At 43.3% G+C, this 21424-nt stretch overlaps 1 protein-coding gene, 1 long non-coding RNA gene and 1 other non-coding gene across 7 annotated transcripts in view; 1 reads left to right on the top strand and 2 right to left on the bottom strand.

Annotated features, from left to right (window-relative positions):
- LOC133066575 (uncharacterized) overlaps positions 1-21424 on the bottom strand; it is a 49942-nt gene that overhangs the window by 13200 nt on the left and 15318 nt on the right. Inside the window, exon 3 of one of the 2 annotated variants that reach the window (XR_009695165.1) lies at positions 15909-18508. The exons of the other annotated variant lie outside the window; for it this stretch is intronic. This is a non-coding gene — a long non-coding RNA (uncharacterized LOC133066575). Of the gene's footprint in view, positions 1-15908; positions 18509-21424 lie in introns of those variants that run through there. 2 annotated transcript variants of the gene reach the window in all.
- HAUS4 (HAUS augmin like complex subunit 4) lies at positions 5197-14202 on the top strand. 4 transcript variants are annotated; one of them, XM_061157779.1, is made up of 10 exons: positions 5197-5361; positions 7006-7090; positions 9564-9706; positions 9798-9929; positions 10270-10404; positions 11663-11759; positions 12632-12777; positions 13041-13171; positions 13526-13594; positions 13736-14202. In XM_061157779.1, exons 2-10 carry the CDS (start codon positions 7036-7038, stop codon positions 13917-13919), a joined length of 1092 nt encoding a protein of 363 aa, XP_061013762.1. In that variant the 5' UTR covers positions 5197-5361; positions 7006-7035; the 3' UTR covers positions 13920-14202. The 4 variants fall into 4 exon arrangements, with proteins under 4 accessions (XP_061013762.1, XP_061013763.1, XP_061013761.1 ...); XM_061157780.1 differs by lacking the exon at positions 5197-5361 and adding an exon at positions 5369-5497; XM_061157778.1 differs by lacking the exon at positions 5197-5361 and adding an exon at positions 5380-5544.
- LOC133067592 (U4 spliceosomal RNA) lies at positions 15259-15399 on the bottom strand. Its single transcript, XR_009695363.1, has one exon. It is a non-coding gene; the product is annotated as a U4 spliceosomal RNA (small nuclear RNA).

Genomic DNA, 21424 nt, shown 5'->3' with positions numbered 1-21424 from the left:
TCCCAAGCATGAACCTCCAAATGCCCTTTGGTAGGTCTGTTTCTCCCACTGGTTCTGACACAATTTTTAAAGGAGAAAATCTCTTTCATATGCAGCTCAGTATGAGACAGTGTCATCATCAGTTTAAAACCCAGGGAAATACTTTATCAGCCTGGCACGTGTTTGCGCATTACAGCAGCACACTCGATCGGTTATAACAAGAACTGAACACGTGCCTCATGTCTAGCTTTTCAAAATGATAGGAGTCTTTTTCTGAATCAATTTCTTTTAACTGTCTCATATTCCTTTGGTAAAAATGGTTTCAATCTGTCCCATTTTTTGAGCCAAATTTCTCAGCTTTTCTTTGAGATCCAAAATTTCCTATTGGGCCTTGTTTACATGCTAGTTTGCAATAGTGTCTCAGAGTAAAACCAGGCTCATTCCAGTCTGCATAACAAAAGTTTCCATGAACAGTCAGGCAACCCTTGAAGCCACAAGGGCTGGGTTTCAAATCCCCTTAGAAAGGTTAAACATTTGCAAAAATGGCACATTATGAACATTTGTTCTTAAATTTTCATTTGATGTCATAGGTTGATTACATATTTTCTTTATTCACTTGTTTTCTTCCTAAATCATGTACTTACAATGGGCATGAAATTTTCTAGCTTAATCATCAATAGTTGTGGCTCTGAATACCTTCATTTTCCAGTGAACACCCTTGAAAATAATTCTGAAATCTCTTGACCGCCTGTAAAATTTTTTTTCCTGAAACTAGCTTCTGAGTCCATGATACCATAATACTCTTGTTACTTGTCTTCAGATACTTTCAAAGTGCTATGGCTTTTTTTTTTTTTTTTTTTGACTGTGCTATGATGAGGCATGTGGAATGGTTCCCTGAACAGGATTGAACTCAGACCTCTGCACTGAAAGCGCCAAGTCCTAACCACTAGGCAATCAGGAACTCCCTAAAGTGGTATGGCTTGTAAAACATTCTTTTCTAAACAATTGCTCAGTTAAGCATGGTTCCATAATTCAATGGCTATTTTTAATGTCCTAGCTGTGAAACTGGTTATTTAAGCCCAAATTTTCAGTGGGAGAAAATATTCTACTCAAACCTTTCCATTAGTTTGATAAATAGAATACTAACTGCTCACTCGAAATCTCTATCTTTGGAGCATGGTTTTGTTTCCTGGCTACAGTATGGGAGGCAGAGTCCCTGCAATATTCTCAGCAAATCTCTACTCTGTAAATCTAAACAATGCAGCAAAGGGATGGCCCAAGTCTGAAAGGTTAAGTAGACTTTTTCTAAGACTCCCATTTACATTTATTATCAAGTTAAAACACATTTTTTGAAAACTTGATCAAGAGCAGTGTCTTCAAGAAGGTAGAGCTACACTGGGAGCAGGAGTGATGCCTAATTTATCTTTCTCCACCACCCCCCTGACACCTTCCCCCTTCCCCCAGAGTCTAGCTCAAGAATACTTGAGTATGTTCTTGGCTTTATCATTAAAAAACATTTAAGAAGTGAGTGGTTGTTATTTTGCATATGGTATAGCAGAAGGTGAGATGAACACTATCATGAAGAGACAAGCCTACAGAGACCAAGCATTCCATGGAACAAACAAAACTATATAAGGTATTAGCACTGTGGAGGTGGTCAAAATTCATCCCTTCAACAAATAATGTAGGAATTCCCTAGTGGTCTGGTGGTTAGGACTCTGCTTATCCATCACAGTGGGCATGGGTTCGATCCCTGGTTGGGGAACTAAGATCCTGGAAGCCAAGCAGCCCCATCAAAAAAAAAAAAAAAGTGCCTCTGTGTGTCGCTAAGTACCTTGGGGTCATGGAGGAAGCACCTCCTTAAATACAAACTCAAACAAATTAAGGCTTTAGAGGATCTAGAGTACTTTTCAACAATAATAAGACAGGAACTGAAAAAAAATGAATCATTGAGAAGAGCAACAACATGCATGAAACTCAAAATTAACTATGCTGAGTGAAAGAAGCCAGAGAAAAAAAGGGTACATCTTTGTTTCCATTTATGTAAAATTCTAGCAAGTGCAAACTAATCTATAGTGACAGAAAGGAGATAGGTGGTTGGGAGGGGCCAGAGAGAGGAATTATAAAAGGGCACAAGTAATCACTTAGGGAATGATGCTTTTGTTCACTATGTTGATTACCGTTGATGGTTTCACAGATGTATAGTTATGTCAAAACTTAATGAGTGGTACACTTTAAATATTGTGTGCCAAAATACCTCAATAAAGCTTTCTTTTTTTTTTTTTTTTAAAGTCCATAATAAAGCGATAGAAAGGGAATGAAAGAGAATGAATTCTAGGGCCTCTCTTGCAATTCTTTCTTCAAGGACACCAGATGATGTCGTTTGTAAGATTCTTTTTCAGTATCCTGCTGCAGGGGCTTTTCGTTTCTTTGCCTCAATACATGCACACAGCACACAGCATGTGGGATCTTAGTTTTCCCACCAGGGATCAAACCCGTGCCCCTTGCAGTGGAAGCGTGGATCCTTAACCATTGGATGGCCAGGGAAGTCCTTCTGCAACAGTTTTAACTGCAAGGATGGTCTATAGGCTCAACTTTCTTTCTTTTTTTTTTTTTTTTAGGCTCCACTTTCTTGTCTTACTATAAAGTTTTTCACTTCTCCTGATCTGGTCTCTTGGGCCCAGAATGCAGCTTGGACTCCCTGTCTCTGCCTCCACTTGCTGGGATGTTTCCTTCATTCTAAATGATCTAAATTTCCTCTCCTTTCAGCTAAGAGAAGATTCATTTCGTAGTCTTCCCTCTCCATTCCTGCAGAAAGAATTCTGTAGCTCCCTCAGGTTTCTCTGGTATTTATAATCTAAACTGCTCTTTTGACACCTTTTTGCTGCCATGTATTATTTGCTTTTCATGTGTATGTTTTATCTTCTGAACTAGATTATGAACTTCAGGGAAGGGACTGAGTCCTATTTTTCTTTGTGTCTCTCCCAAGACACTTAATAAGTGCTTAATAAGTGTCAATTTAAAAACACCTCACTTTGATAGTCTTTCCAAAGCTCTTTCTCAGCCATTATCTCATTTGATCATTACATCAACACTGTGAGATTGGATGAGCTAGAAATATGTTAGTTCCTCCTTTTGACAGATAAGGAACCTGAAACCCAAGGTCACAGTTTGTTAAAGACAGAGATGGAACAGATAATTGCATACGAAGATTTGATCCAGTTCACGACTTCCCATGGCTCTCTCCTCCCACCTCCTACCTCAAGAAGGGCCTCTATATCCTTCACCCCCTCACTCCTCCAGTACTTTAGAGCTACTTAGCCAAAGCTTTGTAGTACCATTTTAGAAATTTTGGCAAATAGGATACATGAAATTTCAGTAGATTTCTGATCAATTCTGAGTCACCAAAGCATCCTTGCTATTTTGTTCCAACTGCCATTTGTTAGGGACATTATGCCTGGTATTTAATGATGCTGCACTACAGAACTGAGGAAGCAGAAATGATTTTTAAAAGCCTTAGAAAATGACAGCACTTTAACATTAAGCATGAAAGGTGGCAGTTGACAAGATGACCAGGGACATAAAATTTTTGCACTGGATCACACTATTTCTCTATGTTTTGCTGCTAGCAGAATTCTCTAGTTGGTACTAAAAAAAAAGGTTAAACCTTGTGCCACCCAGCACACCAAGCCCTGAGAGTCCTTTCCCATCTCCCCACCTGCTTCTCTGATGCAAGAAATTTCATAATGTTGGTGCAATCTACTTAGCAATAAATATTTTTAAAATAATTCACCTAATGACTAGATTCCAGTTGACTTTGAAAAAGGGTGGAGGGTGGTTAAAACAGAGATATGGGGGGGGCCGGGGGTGGGGATTAGCCAGCCTGAGGTCAAACCCAGAGAGGATGGCAGGGGAATCATCCTCCTCTTCCCATCATTTCTCTCCCTACCACCTCCTACTAGGATCCCCCATTGACTGAAACCAGTCAGGGAATACGGATACTGAGTAGTCCTTACCTTCTACATAGGGTGTTGAAGAGCTGAAAGTGGATCTGAGGGGCAAATGGAAGACATCCAGCTCACTGGGATAAGGGTGGGCAAGTGACCCAAAAATGAGACAATGAGACATTCGGGAAAGTCTTGTGGATGTTTCTGGAAAATATTTTCATCTCAGACTGTTACAGGAAGAAGGCTCTTCCCCTTCCTTCCTGCTCAGGATGCTGTTGAGAGAATGGGATGTACTTCTTGAACTTCTGAAGCCACCTTTGGACCATTAGGGGATTGCAAAGAGAACTGCAAACAATCTTGAGATCAGGGAGCTACTAAAAAGTCTTGAAAAGTGAACGTGTTAGTCACTCGGTTGTGATGGACTCTTTGTGACCCCATGGACAGACTGTAGCCTGCCAGGCTCCTCTTTTAAGGGGGTTTCCTAGGCAAGTAGGAGTGGGTTGCCATTCCCTTCTCCAGGGATCAAACCCAGGTCTTCTGCATTGCGGGTAGATTCTCTGCCAACTGAGGCACCAGGGAAGCCTAAGAAGTCTTAGGACCCCCCAGCTCCAGATTTCTGGTTAAGCAAACAATAAATGTCTGTGTAGTTTAAAAAAAGAAGACAGAGGTTTTGATGAAGGATGAGAAGTCAAGAAGAGAGCAGAGGAGGAACCTGGGGGAGGAAAACTGGAGAAGCCCACTCAAGAGACAGGGCTGGCAGCGCCTGAGCAAGGAGACTTGCAGATGGGCGGCATGTCTGGGACAGTTCAGAGGTCCCCGAGCTCAGGCTTACACTGCAATCAGCGACCTTGAATAAGCCAGTTAGCCTCTTTGCGCCTCAGTTTTCCCCCTCTGTAAAATGGGTATGATAGTGACTTCCTCGTAGGACACAAGAACTAAACGGGGCAGGGCAAGGCAAGTAAAACATTTAGCGTAGTCTGACTCATTGTGGGCGCTCAGTAAAAGCTGGCAATTATTACCATCTTCTCAACATTTTCCCTCAACGTGGGGGAGGTGCCTAGGAGAAAGGGCAAAGAAGTCGGCCTACGATGACTCCCTTTCCCAGTCCGGACTCCACACACGCAGTCCTCTGGCTGTTGGAGGACGAAGGGCGCGCGCCCCGCTGGAGGCGGAGCCTGCCGTTCCCGCCTCGAGCGTGGCGCCGCCCCTCCCTCCCACGCGGCCTCCTGGGCGTTTGGGGCCGGTTCCCCTCCCCCGGCCTCCCGCGCTGTCTGCCCAGGCCCAGCTTCCCGCAGCCCCAGCGCCGGGCAGGATCGAGAGGTTTCGGAGCCCGGGCGCGGGCGGCGGCCCCGGGTTGCGGCCACCGCCGGCCCACCTGCCCGCCTCAGCCCCCTCGGCACTGCCTCGGGAGCTTCAGCTGCCCCTTGCTCTGCAGGTTTGCCCCGGAGGGTCGGCGGGCGGCGCTGCGGGGAGGAGGAGCGCTGGGAGAGCCAAGCCGGCCAGTCCCCGGTCCGAGACCGCCGAGACCGCCCTCGCCCTTGGGAATCCTTGGCTACCCAGACGGAAGGAAAGTAGGCGCCGGAGAGCCCGCTCCGCATTTTGATTCATCTCGGGCCCTGTAAGGGTCACATCTTGTGAAAATACCTGTAAAATCAATTTAACGTTCAGTGCAGCGTGTAAAGACAGCTCTAAGAATTTAAAAGACGCCTGAGTCAGAACATTTAAATGCTTGGGTCCTTGTAGCAGCGCTTTAACACGTCTGAGTGCAAAGGGTGGAGAATAGAGCCTGATTGCCACCACCGTTCACGCCCTGTAACACTTTAAAAGGGTCAAGAAAAGCACCCTAAAAACCCCAAGTGGGCAGTTCCTCTAGGGAGGGAAGAACAGCTGACTTTTTTGAAATTTGGGTTGGTCCTCATTTCCGTGAGCGAAGTTTGCGCCTGCAGAATTTATTTACAGGCTTAGATCCTTGATAAACAGAATCGCTAAAACACTGAGCTTAACTAAGTAGTGGCTTTTGTTGACAAGTTGATTGTGTTATTAATTCTTAATGTCTCATCCAAGGCAGGAGTCGTTATCTCAGTTTTGCAGGTGGGAAAAAGTTGGGCACAAAAAAGCATTTCCCTCAAATTCACACAGAAGCTACTGGGCTAAGCTGCAAATTAAGTCTAAGTATTCTGACTCCTCACTGCGTCCCCCTCTAGACCATGGTACAAAACAAATGAGTAGTTACTTTGATGTTCCTCATAAAACCAGGAAGTAAACCAAATGTTCTGTGAACATGAAGTGTTAAATCATAATAACCTATGTCTGTTCTTTAAGAGTTTGATACCTTACAGAGAGGAGGGTTGGAGCAAAAAAAAGAGGGGAATAATGTCAAGGGGAAAGTTTTGTCTCCAGAGTCCAAACTGTGTCCATCTTTACCTCCTCTTTGTGTTGCTGGCATTGTTTTCAGCACACTCGGTGTTCTGACAAACCACTGAGGCCTCACGCGTCCAGGCCTCAGCCACATGAACACACTTTTGCGTTCCTCTCCTGGCACTGACCTCCCTGTCAGTCTTCCTGTCATGCTCTTTCCTCCAGGTGCTCTTTCCTAATGCTGTTATGTGAAAACCAGTTGTTTTCGTTCAAGTGTGGAATGATGTGTCACTCCTGAAGGATGTTTCTAGAGTTAATGATCAAAAACTACCAACAGATCTCAGATGAAAGGACAAGTTAAAGAAGCACAAGTAACTCTTGTGGAATTTGATAGCTGAGTTATTTGGAGGAAAAAAAAACACTGATTTCTCCCCCCTCCCCTTCCCCAGTTCACTCATAACTAGAAAGCAGCGGCTCAAGTTTTAACCTTAGACATAATGGTAGGGGGGCAGGGGGGCATCCTTCTGTTTAGTGAATTAGAAAGTTATCTTTCCCAAGGTCCTTTCTTTTCAGATAGGACCCAGGATGTGTGATATAGTCTCTCCCTGTAAGAGGTGTTCCTCCTCCCCAGCTTGTAGACAACAGAAATTTGAACCCAAGGTAATTGTCTCTCTGGGGCAGCCAAGCCAGTTTATTTATCTTTTTGCTTTCTTTTACTCAGTTGGACAGATAAGAAGCACCAGAAAAGCAGATGGCGTCCGGGGATTTCTGCTTACCTGGAGAAGGGATGGAAGTACTACAACAAGGTAAAGGCAGCTGTTTGCAAGAGGTTTGGAGAATTATCCAGAGTGGTCTTTTTTTTTTTTTTTAAGTAATTAAGTAATTAATTTTGGCTGTGCTGGGGCTTCCCTAGTTGGGGTGCAAGGACTTCTCATTGCAGTGGCTTCTCTTGTTGCAGAACACAGGCTCTAGGGCATGCAGGCTTCAGTAGTTGTGGCACATGGCTTAGCTGCCCTGTGGCATGTGGAATCTTCCCAGACCAGGGATTGAACCCATGGCCACTGCATTGGCAGGCAGATTCTTAACCATTGGACCACCAGGGAAGTCCCCAAATGGTGTTTTCTAGGGTATTGTCTTCTGTAATAAAAAGGGAAGATTCCTTGGTGGTTCAGTGGTTAGGACTTGGCACTTTCACTGCTGTGGCCCGTGTTCAACCCCTGGTTGGGGAACTAAGATGTCTCAAGGTGCGGCCAAAAAATAAAAAGGATTTATAATGTTCACCAGTATGGTTTCTCTCACAGAAGCCTAAGTTTCTAGGGAAACTAGAATCCTTGAAGATTCTTAAACATTCTCTTATTGAAAGACAGATTATACAAATGCCTGTTCAGTACCTGCTAGTGCAATAGACTAAAATTTCAAGATGTTCCCATGCTGTGTTAGCAAGCATATCCTGATGACAAGGTTGGCCAGTGAACTTTTGAAAGCTGTGTCTTTAATTTTCTTATATCTTATCCTCTAAAATCTCAAATCCTTCCATATTTGAATTCTTTGCCTATTTCAGATGTTTTCTCTATCTTGAGTCCTTTGAAAATGGAAATCTTCTATATTTTGATAATTTCCATATTGATTTTTTTAATGCTTTGGGAGAAAAAAAAAGAGACTTTTAATTTTATAAAAGGACTTTGGTATGATGGTCCAAAGAATTAAAATATGTTTGGTATGTGAAAGTAAAATAGAAGACCCCAGTAGAAAGCATGTGGGAAAACAGGGAAAAAAAGCCCCTTGAACATATGGAATCTGGCTATGATAAACTTAGACAACATATTAAAAAGTAAAGACATCACTTTGCTGACAAAGGTCCATCTAGTCAAAGCTATGGTTTGTCCAGTCATGTATAGATGTGAGAGTTGGACCATAAAGAAGGCTGAGAGCCAACGAACTGATGTTTTCAATTGGTGGGGCTAGAGAAGACTCTTGAGAATCCCTTGGACTGCATGGAGATCAAACCAATCAATCCTAAAGGAAATCAACCCTGAATATTCACCGGAAGGACTGTTGCTGAAGCTCCAGTACTTTGGCCACCTGATATAAAGAGCTGACTCAAAGGAAAAGACCCTGATGCTGGGAAAGATTGAAGGCAAAAGGATCATGAGGTGGCAGAGAATGAGATGGTTAGATAGCATCACTGATTCAATGGACATGAATTTGAGCAAACTCTGGGAGATAGTGGAGGACAGAGGAACCCGGCGTGCTGCAGTCCATGGAGTCATAAAGAGACATGACTTAGCAACTGAACAGCAACCTGGCTTGCACTTTTTCTCATGCATGTACTGTTCTGCATCCACCTGGGGTACTCAGTCTATTTACAATAAGGAGAATTTGGTTAGTTAAATTTTTTATTTACTCTTAAGAATATACCTCTCTGTCTTGCTTATTCGACCAGAGATCACATCCAAAGTTGTAACTGTACATGTGTCGTTTTTTTTCCATCCCCCAAAACTCTAGTTATTATGTGTGAATGAGGCATTTTAGGTACTGTGGTGAGTCCTACCAAAGAGTCTCTTATTCTTGATTCTTTTTGCCTAATATTTTCCAACTGTATTTCCATTTTCTAGGATCTTAGATTTTTTTAAGGCTCATTCTCTAATTCTTGATTAACATCCTTGTATGTAATATAAAGTGCTTGTTACTTTGAGAACTGCCTTTAGTTTATTTGTGGATTTTTAAATTCTTTACTTGTGCCACAAGGCTTGAGGAATCTTAGTTCCTTGACCAGGGATTGAACCCCAGGCTGTTGGCAGTGAAACTATGAAGTTCTAACCATTGGACCACCAGTGAATTCCCTATTTTTTAAAAAATTTCATTTGATTTAGAAAACTTCCCTACCAAAAACCTAAGGGTTTTTTGGAAGTGAGTATTAAGCTGAGAGTTATGCTCAATTATGGGGACTTCCCCGGTGGCTCAGTGGTAAAGAATCTGCCTGCCAATGCAGAAGCTTTGGGAGATGCTGCTTTGAACTCGGTTTTGGGAGAATCCCCTGGAATAGGCAATGGCAACCCACTCCAGTATTCTTGCTTGGGAAATTCCATGGACAGGAGCCTGGTGGGTTGAGTCCATGAGGTTGCAAAGAATCCTCATGACTGAGCCTGAGTATGTCCACTGAACAGGACATGACTGAGCTACTGACCCTTACCTTCCCACATCTTATGCTCAATTACATAAATTGAATCCATACTATTATCTTTGTTTTTTGATCCCTATGGGGGACGTCTCATTAAGTGTGCAGCAAACAGCTTCCTCCTTGTAACCTGAGTGAAGAGGACCTATTACAGAACCCACACTTCAGCCAACTGCTGCTGAGTCTCTCACAACACGTGGACGAGAGTGGTTTAAGCCTCACGCTGGCGAAGGAGCAGGCCCGGGTAAGGGGCCTGGGAGGAGGCCTGACTGGGAGGAAGGAAAAAATCTTCTGAGAGAGAGGGGCTCCCACATGGGATTTTTTTGGTTTTCTAGGCGTGGAAGGACGTTCGACTGCATAAGACAACATGGTTAAGGTCTGAGATTTTACAGAGAGTCATTCAGGAGCTACTTGTGGACTACTATGTGAAGGCACAAGATACGGATTTAACTTCTGAGGACAGAAAGGTGAGGCAGGAAACATGAAGTAAGCGCTGGTACCAGCTGTAGGAATGACGAGGACAGCTATGGCTTCCTTTGATTCTATGGTATGGGGGAAATAGGAGTTTTGAGTCATGGGTATCAAGAAAGACAGGGACTGTAGTTATGGGGAAAGAGGTGAGTGTGTTGTCAGGGTTTTGAAAAGAAAGATTGACAGGAGAAAGCACTGGCAGCTAGAAAGTTATCTAAAGGGGATGACATGTTTGGGGTCTTTGAAGATATGTGAAGAACTGCTCATGAGGATGGAGGCGGTGGAATGGGAGAAGTTTTATAGTAACTTCTTTTTGCTTTTTATTCTCTCTCCCAGTTTCATGAGACCCTTGAACAGCGGCTACTCGTGACCGAGCTGACACGGCTCTTAGGTCCCAGCCAGGAGAGGGAGGTGCCTCCACTGCTAGGGCTGGAGAAGGCGGACCTTCTGGAGCTCATGCCACCCTCAGAGGTTAGGGGTGGGGGGTACAGATATTGGGACCAAAGAAGGGAAATGGCTTAAATTCTCCCATGTATTGAAACATCTCATGGGTAAACTTTCTGTGAGAATGACACTTGTTCGTGGTGGTAGAATTTAAGTAAATAAGAAAGAAAAAACATTACAAGGAAGAAAGTAAGAGCTGAAATACTAAATCTAGAAATAAATGCAGTATTATTATACACAACTTGACATACTGGGTTGGCCAAAAAGTTCATTTGGGTTTGTCCGTGAGATGTTGTGGAAAAGCCTGAACAAATTTTTTGGCTAACCCAATAAATGGTATTACACATCCTGTGCATATATAGAATGTAATCTATTTTCACTCAATATGTTTTGGACTTTTTTTCAAGTATATGATTATTTTCAAATTACTTTTGAAATATATTTTGGACTTTTTTTTCAAGTATATGCTTATTTTCAAATTACTGTAAACAAGATGATACCTTCTAAGGCACTCTTTTTTTTTAATTGAAGTATAGTTGATTTATAATGTTGTGTTAGTTTCAGGTGTGTAGAAAAGTGATTCAGTTAAGCCTTATATCCATTCTTTCTCAGAGTCTTGTCCCTTAAGGGTCATTATAAAATACTGGAGTTCCCTGAGCCATAAGTAGGTCCTTGTTGGTAATGTATTTTATACATAGTAGTATGTATATGATAATCCCAAGATCCTAACTTATTCCTCTCCCCTTCCTAAAGCACTCTGCACAGTATCCAGGCATAGAGTTAGTGCTCAGTGTCCTTACTATATATCACCAGTTTTAATCACAGATGGATTTCATTGTATAGATGTAGCATAATTTGCTTGCCCTTATTGATGGATATTAATTTAAGGTTGTCTCCACATTTTTGCTGGTAGAAACCACAATGATAGGAACATACTAGTTCATATGTGTCTTTGTATGATTATTTCCCAAGTGTTAGTGCTTAAAGTGGGACCACCAGGTCACAGGCCACACACACAGAACACACTGGTACATATTGCCAAACTGCAGAGAGGCGCTTCCAGTGTCCTAGGTCCCCACATTTTCATCAGCATGGGATCTTGACAGCCATTGTGGTCTTTGCTAACATTAATCTCCCTGGTGACTTAAAATTAAATCTCCCTGATGACTCTCGATGCATTTTTTTTTGGTTATCATTGAGATTGTTATCGTCACGTATTCATCGACTGGGTCTTCCGGGTTCCAGCTGTCTGTCTGCATCTCCCTCTTCTCTTCTGTGGCTGCAGGATTTTGTGTGGATGAGAGCCCGGCTCCCCCTGGAAGTGGAGGAGCAGCTCAAGAAGAAATGCTTCACTGTGCTCTGCTACCACAATCCCAGTTCAGGTGCATGCCAGCTGTGTCCTGTTCATGGCTGGCCTTCAGGGTTCCTGGTCTGCTCTTTTGAGAACAATGTTGAATTTTAGATTTGGGACAGAAGCTGGGAAGCATTGGAAATGCTTACTTTTTGTTCCCTTGCTGGTAGAATAAGAGTGAGGAATTTTGTGTGGATTCCCTTCGTTCGGCCAGGTGTGGAGTGGCAGTGTCCTCTTGCTACAGGGAAGGATGAGTTCTTCTCAAGAGAATCACAATGAAATAGGGAGGAAAGTTCAGGCTAATAGGTGTCCACCTTGCCTTTGTTGTTTAGTTGCTAAGTCGTGTCCGACTCTTTGCAACCCCAAGGACGGTTGCCCACCAGGCTTCTCTGTCCACTTCCCAGGCAAGGATACTGGAGTGGGTTGCCATTTCATTCTCCAGGGGACCTTCCCCACCCAGGGATGGAACCCACATCTGCATCGGCAGGCAGATTCTTTACCACTGAGCCACCAGGGAAGCCTCTTGTTTTGTCTTTATTTCTGTGATTTAAGAATCAAGGGCCACATCTGGAATTCAGAGTAAGAATGAAAGTGAAGCCACTCAGTTGTGTGGGGCTCTTTGTGACCACCAGGCTCCTCTGTCCATGGAATTCTTCAGGCAAGAATACCCTTCTCCAGGGGATCTTCCTGACCCAAGGATTGAACCCAGGTCTCCTGCATTGCAGGCAGATGGAGAGAACTTAATTATGAGAACTGGGTTGTTTTTATCAGGCCATCAGAAGAAAACCTGTAAGGAAGACAGAATCTGTAGGGCTGGATGTAGGAGAGGGGTACTGAGACATGGCTTTCAAAAGACAGGAGCAGTTAGGGTTTTCCCATCTAGCACACTGTTTCTTTGCCCAGATTTGGACAGTGAAACCCTGAAAGCAGCAAAGGTGTGGAACCTCGCCGAGGTTCTGGCAGGTGAGAAGCAGCAGTGCCAGGCTGCCAAGAGCCAGCAGAAGGAGCAGATGGTGCTGCTGGAGAAGAAGAGTGCCACCTACTCCCAGGTCTGTCAGGGCAGTGGGGTGGCCTCCCTACTCTTTTACCCTGACCCCAGGGGCCCCTCGAGGGAAGCCAGGGATTTTTTTTGGTCATGCCGAGTGGCATATGGATCTTCCTCGACCAGGCATCGAACCCGCGCCCCCTGCAGTGGGAGCACAGTCTTAATCACTGGACTGTTAGGGAATTCCTAAATCAGGGATTTCTGATCTGCCTTCTTTTCTGCTGTCTTTTGTGGCTGCCCTCTTCCTACTGCCTCCTGGGGGCTCAGGTGCTACTGCGCTGCCTGGCCTTGCTGCAGAGGCTTCTTCAGGAGCACCGGCTGAAGACTCAGTCCGAGCTGGACCGCATCAATGCCCAGTACCTGGAGATCAAGTGCAGCGCCATGATCCTTAAGCTGCGGTGAGCTGTGACCCCTGTGGCTCTGAGAGAGTCCATCTCACACCCCACCCCTCCAACCCTCTCCCTCAGCAGTTTCCTCTCTGCCTGACACCCTGTGGGGGTACAGTAAATGTCACATCGCACTGTTAGCCTCTGGATTACTCTAAAGCTGCCAACATTTTTGGGTCTTTCATTTTAAAGCCTTCTGAAATAGGTGCTTTACTGTGAGCTAAATTGCTCAGGAATTTGGAATGACTTTGCCTATCTTGTCACTGCTCAACCCATACGTTGACCACGGGCAGGTCCTATGTCCCATTCCTAAGTCTGCTGCTGTCCAGGATCCTCAGCTTGACATTTCTTTCCTCCCCTGGTCAGGATGGAAGAGCTAAAGATTTTGTCTGACACTTACACCGCTGAAAAAGTGGAAGTTCATCGTCTCATTAGGTGAGAACTCCCAAAAGCCTGATACAGCTCTTCCACACACCCCACACCCTCCAGACTCATTCATTTTTGTGCCTTACCATTTTTGTGTACTTTCTGAGGAGCCAGATCCTTATATTGTATCTCCTGTGCCTGGGTTCTTAGGGACCGTTTGGAGGGGGCCATTCGCCTACAAGAGCAGGATATGGAGAAGTCCAGACAGGTCCTGAACACCTATGAGGTCCTCGGGGAGGAGTTTGACAAGCTGGTGAAAGAGTACACCCAACTCAAGCAGGCAACTGAGAACAGGCGCTGGACCCTCCAGGAGTTCAACAAGGCCTACCGCTGAGCGTGGGTGGGGCCGGGAGGCTTGGCCTCTGCAGAGGAACCGTCTCCTTGTCTTCCTGCTGAAAGGACCACCTCCACCAGAGGCCACCTTCACTCAAGGGCGTGTGGGGACACTCATCCAAAACACTATAGTCCTTTAGGCACTCTTCTGGTTTTTCTTCCTTGTTTACTATGACTGAGTCTCTTCTAGAAAACATAGCTGATTTGTATAATTTTATGTACAGTGATTTGTGTCGGCCCTGTATCCTATTTGATTATCTCCTAAATAAAGTGATGATGTTATACCTTAGGCCTTTAATCATTTTCGTTTGGACAAAGATGGAATAAGAACATCAAAGTCTATATGGATAAGGAGGGAGAGTTGAGTGCATGCAGAGATGGCTCCATAATGCTTACTGGAAGGGTGAGGGGTAAAAGGGCCAGCCTGGCATGTGGGGTTTTAGAGGCTTCATTCTTAGACAGCAGAAGTGGACTAAAACTGGGCTTGCTCTTGAAGAATTAGTCTCCAGACTACTACTAGACGCTCAAATGGATAGGGAACTATTCTGTCACTGTGGCTCTAAGTGGGGCAGGTATGATAAAGCTGCTGGGCACCCAGCTAGGTTACAGGAAGGGACACAAGGCATTTGTGTTCTCGCTTCCCTCTGATGTGGTTTGAGGGTTACTTCTTTCTCTGAGAGCAGAGGGTGGGAGATTACCCTGAGGAACCAAGTTCCCTGGTCTGTTTAGCTTAGAAAAAGGCAGGGTCCCGACTGGTGGGGACTACTGGGGACCTCCCTGGTGGTCCAGTGGTTAAGACTCCATGCTTCCACTGTAAGGGGGGTGGGTTCAATCCCTGGTGGGGGAACCCACTTAAAAAAAAAATCTGAACAGGAAATAAAGATGTCAGCTTTAAAAAACATGACGAGGCTGGGGGTTACTACAAGCAGAAGCCCAAGACCACCCTCATTTAGAAGGCCCTACTCAGCTTCTCAAACCACTTTCCGGGGAGACTGTCTCAAGATGCTCTTTTGCTAAGATCATATAATGATGGCTTTGGATTGATCATAGGTAAAATTAAAGGTCACTGACTCAGCTTTAAGTTTTTCTGTAAATTGTGCTTACTTCCATTTATCTATAAATGCTGGCCCACACAAAATGAACAAGCAATTAGATTGTATGGTCAGGCCATTCAAGATAGCTGTTCTCTTGCTTTCTGAACCTCCCCTGCTTGACCAGTGCCTCCTGCACCTGCATCTGACTCACATGAACCTGCTCACCCCGTAGATCAGAAGGGCTCCGCTTGCTAGCTTATTTAAGAAAAACACCTTTCTTTTTTTTTCTTTTTTTTTTTTATTCAGTCTCCGTAGAGACTGTCAAAAATTGCCAATGCCGACTATATTTCAAGTCGTCATGGCGGGGTATTGGGAAAAGTTTTCAATTAGCAATAATCGCGCCTCGGATAAACCTCATTGGCTACGATACTGCCACTGCACAAAGCTAACATCTGTCTTTCTAAGGTTGTTAACCTAAGGGGCTGGGAGGGATGTGGCCCAGCTACTGGTTTCCCTGGTAACTGATGAGCCAGCCTGACTTAATTCCCCCTATAAATGGTAACCTCCTCCTCCCCCAAGTAGTGAGGACTGCTGCCATGTCCAGCCTGCCCTCTGCCATTGCAGGGGTGGCGGCTGTCTCTCTAACACCCTTGGCTGTGGATGTGTAAAATTCCCTGTCCAAGAAGTCTTTGATGTCTCTGTCACTGTCTCTGGGCTCTTTCTTTGGTTTCAAGGCTGGGCTACTATGAGGTTTGCAGGCTTGTGGGGTCAGCCCAATATAGATTAATGTAAAAACTAAAACAGCCCATATTGCTTAGTTATATGTATAATTTTTAACCTGTTCCAGGGAAATGTTTTCAAACCTACAGAAAAGTTGAAAGAATAGTATGATAAGCACCAGGATACTCTTTATTCTTCAATTTTTATTTTAAAACTTTTAAAATGTTTTTATTTTTTGGTTGCTCCACGTGGCATGTGGGATCTTAGTTTGAACCTGTGCCCCCTCCATTGGAAATGCAGGGTCTTACCTGGACCACCAAGGAAGTTTCTTTCCTCAATTTTTAAGTTATAGTTGATTTACAATGTTGTGTTAGTTTCAAGTGTGTAGCAAAAAGTGATTCAGCCTTCCTGTTCTATACAGTTGGTCCTTGTTTTTTTATCTATTTTACACATATAGTAGTGTGTATCTGTTAATCCCAAACTCCTAATTTATCTCCCCCCGCTTTCCCTTTGATAACCATATGACTGTTTTCTACATCTTTGAGTCTGTCTCTGTTTTGTAAATAAATTCATTTGGATCACTGTTTTAGATTTCACAAATAAGTGATATCATATTTGTCTTTCTCTTTCCAACTTACTTCACTTAGCATAATAATCTCTAGGTCCATCCATGTTGCTACAAATGTCATTTTTCGTTCATTTTTTTATGGCTGAGTAATATTTATATGTATATATATATGTGTCACATCTTTATTCATTCATCTGTTGATAGACATTTACATTGCTTCTACATGTTGGCTATTGTAAATAGAGCTCCTATGAACACTGGGGTACATGTATCTTTTCTTTTTTTTAAAATTTATTTGACTGCACTGAATCTTAGTTGCGGCCCTCGAATTCTTAGTTGTGGCACATGGGATCTAATTCCCTCACCAGGGATCGAACCCAGGCCCCCTGCATTGGGACTGTGGAGTCTTAGCCACTGGACCACCAGGGAAGTCCCACGTGTATCTTTTTTAATTAGAGTTTTCATCTTTTCCAGATATATGCACAGGAATGGGATTGATGGATCATATGGTAACTCTATTCTTAGTTTTTAAAGGAATTTCCATACTCTTCTCCACAGTGGCTGGTATCAATCTACATTCCTACCAATAGCACAAGAAGGTTCCCTTTTCTCCACATCCTCTCCACCATTTATTGTTTGTAGATTTTTTGATGATGGCCATTCTGACCATGTGAGATTACACCTCATTGTAGTTTTGATTTGTATTTCACTAATAATTAGCCATTTTGAGCATCTTTTCATGGTACCAGGATACTCTTAACCTATATTCAACAATGACTAACATTTTGCTTTTCTTTCTCTCTCTCTTTCGTCTCCTCCCTCCTCTCTTTTTACAGCGGTTTAGTTGCTAAGTTGTGTCCAACTTTTTGCAACCCCATGGACTGTAGCCCACCAGGCTCCTCTGTCCATGGGATTCTCCAGGCAAGAGTGCTGGAGTAGGTTGTGGTTCCTTCTCCAGGGGATCTTCCCCACCCAGGGATTGAACCGGGGTCACCTGCATTTCACGCAGGATTCTTTATCAACTGAGCTACCAGGGAAGCCCACTCTCTCTTTATAGATAGAGTTATGTAGACTTTTGTTTTTCCTGAGTCATTTTACAATAGTTGCAGACATTCTGACATTTCATTCTGTAAACACTTAAGCAAGCAACTCCTAAACATAAGGGCACTCCCTGTATAACTAATAAAATAGTGGTCCAGTGGTTAAGATGCTGCACTTCCATTATAGGGGGCTTGGGTTCCATCCCTAGTTTAGGAATTAAGATCTTGAGCACTGCAGCCAAAAACTAGGGAAAAATCAATAATATCATAATAGTTATTATTCAGGTCATATTCAGATTTCTCTAGTTTTTTTCTTGGTCTAGGTTCTAAGAAAGATTCATACATAACATTTGATTATTCAGTTCAGTTCAGTTGCTCGGTTGTGTCCAGCTCTTTGCAACCCCATGAACTGCAGCATGCCAGGCCACCCTGTCCATCACCAACTCCGGAGCCTACCCAAACTCATGTCCGTTGCATCAGTGATGCCATCCAACCATCTCATCCTCTGTCATCCCCTTCTCCTCCTGCCCTCAATCTTTCCCAGCATCAGGGTTTTTTTCAAAATGACTGACTTTTCAAATGAGTCAGCTCTTCACATCTGGTGGCCAAAGTATTGGAGTTTCAGCTTCAGCATCAGTCCTTCCAATGAACACCCAGGCCTGATCTCCTTTAGGATGGACTGGTTGGTTCTCCTTGCAGTCCAAGGGACTCTGAAGAGTCTTCTCCAATACCACAGTTCGAAAGCACCAATTCTTCAGCACTCAGCTTTATAGTCCAACTCTCACATCCATACATGACTACTGGAAAAACCATAGCCTTGACTAGATGGACCTTTGTTGGCAAAGTAATGTCTCTCCTTTTTAATATGCTGTCTAGGTTGGCCACAACTTTCCTTCCAAGGATTAAGCATCTTTTAATTTCATGGCTGCAGTCACCATCTGCAGTGATTTTGGAGCCTCAAAAGATAAAGTCAGCCACTGTTTCCACTGTTTCCCAATCTATTTGCCATAAAGTGATGGGACCAGATGCCATGATCTTAGTTTTCTGAATGTTGAGCTTTAAGCCAACTTTCTCATTCTCCTCTTTCACTTTCATCAAGAAGCTCTTTAGTTCTTCACTTTCTGCCGTAAGGGTGGTGTCATCTGCATATCTGAGGTTATTGATATTTCTCCCGGCAATCTTGACTCCAGCTGTGCTTCTTCCAGCCCAGCTTTTCTCATGATGTACTCTGCATATAAGTTAAATAAGCAGGTGACAATATACAGCCTTGACATACTCATTTTCCTATTTGGAACCAGTCTGTTGTTCCATGTCCAGTTCTAACTGTTTCTTCCTGACCTGCATACAGGTTTCTCAAGAGGCAGGTCAGGTGGTCTGGTATTCCCATCTCCAGCTACCTTTTGGAATGTCCCATTGTATATTTCCTGTGTTGGTGAAGTTGTTCCTTTCCTGTCCAATATGGTAGCCACTAGCCATAAGTAGCTATTTAAATTTAATTAAAATGAAATAAAATGAAACTTTCAGTAGGTTGGTGATTACTGTATTAGTGCAGACAGATAACATTTACATCATTGCAGAAAATTCTGTTGGACATAGTGCTATAAGCCTACATTTCCTGTAAACTGGAAGTAGGTCTTCAGGCTTTATTAGATTCACTTTAAGCATTCTTGCAAAGAATACTTAATAGATGATATTACGTACTTCACATTACATCACCCTAGAGCCATATCAGGTCAGAATATCTCACTATTACTTATGCTGAGTTTGATTCTTGGTTAAGGTGGTAACTGCTGAATCTCATAGATAAAAGCACATTTTCCTTTTGTAGCTAGCATCTGGAAATGAATATCAATAATCTCAAAACAGTTCTTCCTGAAAATTTACTATGGCATTCAATATTTCCTCATTTAATTAGGTATTCATCTTGAACCATCCTAGATTTAGGTATTTGAAATAATAAGGATAATAATGAAAAAAGAAATGGACCCTGTCCTCAATATTCATAACCTATAGACAATTATAGACACACAAAAAACACCTAAGGATATCAAGTAACAGAAAGTGCAAATAAATTTGTCACTAGAAACCAAGAGAATTGAATCAGGAATCATAAGGTAGAGCCGTGGTAAGGAAAGGCAGATTTGATTCAGATTTGTACAGGCAAGTTTGGGACAGAATTCTGGAAAAACTGACAAAGATGAAGACAAGGGAAGGAGTAGTATGTGAAGGCATGGAGTTAGGAAAGAGCAAATCACGTACCAAAGAAAGCCTTCTTTGTCATCTTAAGTGAATAAAATTCCAGAAACATGTCCCATGGCTTCAATCAAAATTCTGGAAAGCTGGTGTTGGAGAAATGTTTAGAAACCCAACTGCATGAGAAAGCAAAATGGCTTCTAAGGCAGTCGTTCCCAGCCTAAGCTCCCTAAATGGCATGGGGATGGACATTTAGGTGTTTCTTCTGTTTCTAAAAGCCTAATGAAAACTGAACATTTGCCTGCCACAGTGCTGCATAAGCTACTTAAAAAAAATCTTCATAGGCTGAAAAAAAAATTCTGTGCTTTGAAAAATATTTTTAAAAAATTCAAAACAAAAGTACACAGGGACTTCCCTGGTGGTCCAGTGGTTCAGAATCTGCGTTGCAGCAGAGGCGCGTGGGTTTGATCCCTGGTCTGGAAATCAAGATTCCCACATGCCCCAGAGCAGGTTTAGCTAAACCTGTGCACTATAACTACTGAGGCCTCAAGGATCTCACGCACTGCAACTAAGACCTGACATAGCCAAATAAATAAATAAAAGAAGTGCACAATGTAAAAGACTGAACCCCACACCCTCTAACACCCCCCCCCCCCATTACTCCTATCCACCTCCTCAGAGCAACCAATTTGGTGCATATAGCACCAGACTTTTATCTAAAAATATGAAAACAAGCATACAGAATCATCAACTCATATTATTGTTAAAGTATGGCTGTATCATAATTTAACTTCCCTTCATGATGGATATTTAGATTGTTCCCAATTTGCTCTATTACAAAAATGTTTCACTGGATATCATTGCATATGTATCTAGCTCAAGCGCCTTTGCGTTTTTTGGTATTATAGTAAATCAGTATATTCATTCTAGCTATTTAATGAAAAAATGAATTAATTACTGAGCTTATGAATGTAATTTGGTAGAAAAAGTTTTTCAAAACAGTTCCACGGTTTGAAGGGACACAAAGCGGGAAAGGGGCATGAAGAGTGTTGTGTGCCTGGAGGGAGCACTATGCAGTTGGTCTTGGCCCTTTCCTTCTTCACAGTGACTGGAGGTTAGTAGGCAGAAACTTCTCTATTGTGGAGGTGAGAGGGGAGGGCAAGTGGAGGAGCTGAGTGAGAGCTGAGGGTTAGCATCTTGGACCTGCTTTGAACCTCTCCCCCTCACACTTTTTGGAAAAGATTTGCCTTTACAGTCTCTCCTTCATTCTCCCACACCTCTGTCTCTCTTGACTTGCCTTTTACCACATCTGATCAAGAACCAAGTCGTGCTGGGAATTCCCTGGGGGTCCAGTGGTTGGGACTTGCCACTTTCACTGCCGGGCCCAGGTTCCAGATCCCTGGTCAGGAAACTAAGACCCCTGCAGGCCCCGAAGCCTGGCCAAAAACAAAAGAACCAAGACTTGTTGATTCTTCCTCCATAATGAGAGGCAAAGTAAGTCACCTCCAGAACATAGGCTTGCTCTCTGGAAGGAAACTAAGAGGTTCTTGGACAAGCAAAGTCTGTCCTCTCAAGGTCCTCAAGGAAGGGTGAATATCCAGGTCTCAAGGGAGTGACCTTGTCTCCATTCTCCCTCAGCCCCACACAAAGGGGAACCTGGTGTCCCCGAGGGGGCCCTGCACCCCATAAACTCTATGCATAATACTCATTTTAAAGGAACTGGGCTAGGTTTTGTTAAAGGAACTGGCAGGTCTCCTTATATCTTGAGAAAGTGAAAATATAGGAGTCAACTTATCATGAATGAGGTTGCCAACCTGTAAAAAGAATTTACCCTAAAAAATCTTTTATATTCAAAGTGGCCGAGGTCCAGCCAAAAGTGGCTAAGGCCTGGTCTCAGAAAAGTACAAGTGAAATGTAGAAAGACCTAAATGTACTATGCCTGCTGAAGAAA

This window comes from Dama dama, chromosome 12, assembly GCF_033118175.1.
Source record: "Dama dama isolate Ldn47 chromosome 12, ASM3311817v1, whole genome shotgun sequence".
In the NCBI taxonomy this organism is placed as follows: Eukaryota; Metazoa; Chordata; class Mammalia; order Artiodactyla; family Cervidae; genus Dama; species Dama dama.
Note: the sequence above shows the minus strand (reverse complement) of the source record. Positions and strands in the feature narration are given on the sequence as shown.

Bases quoted from the DNA above. Each gene is read 5' to 3' on its own strand.
- HAUS4 (XM_061157779.1), top strand. From the start codon at position 7,036: ATGGCGTCCGGGGATTTCTGCTTACCTGGAGAAGGGATGGAAGTACTA. The intron at 7,091-9,563 runs GTAAAGGCAGCT...CGTCTCATTAAG, and splicing joins GATGGAAGTACTACAACAAG to TGTGCAGCAAACAGCTTCCT. The intron at 12,778-13,040 runs GTCTGTCAGGGC...CTGGGGGCTCAG, and splicing joins AGAGTGCCACCTACTCCCAG to GTGCTACTGCGCTGCCTGGC.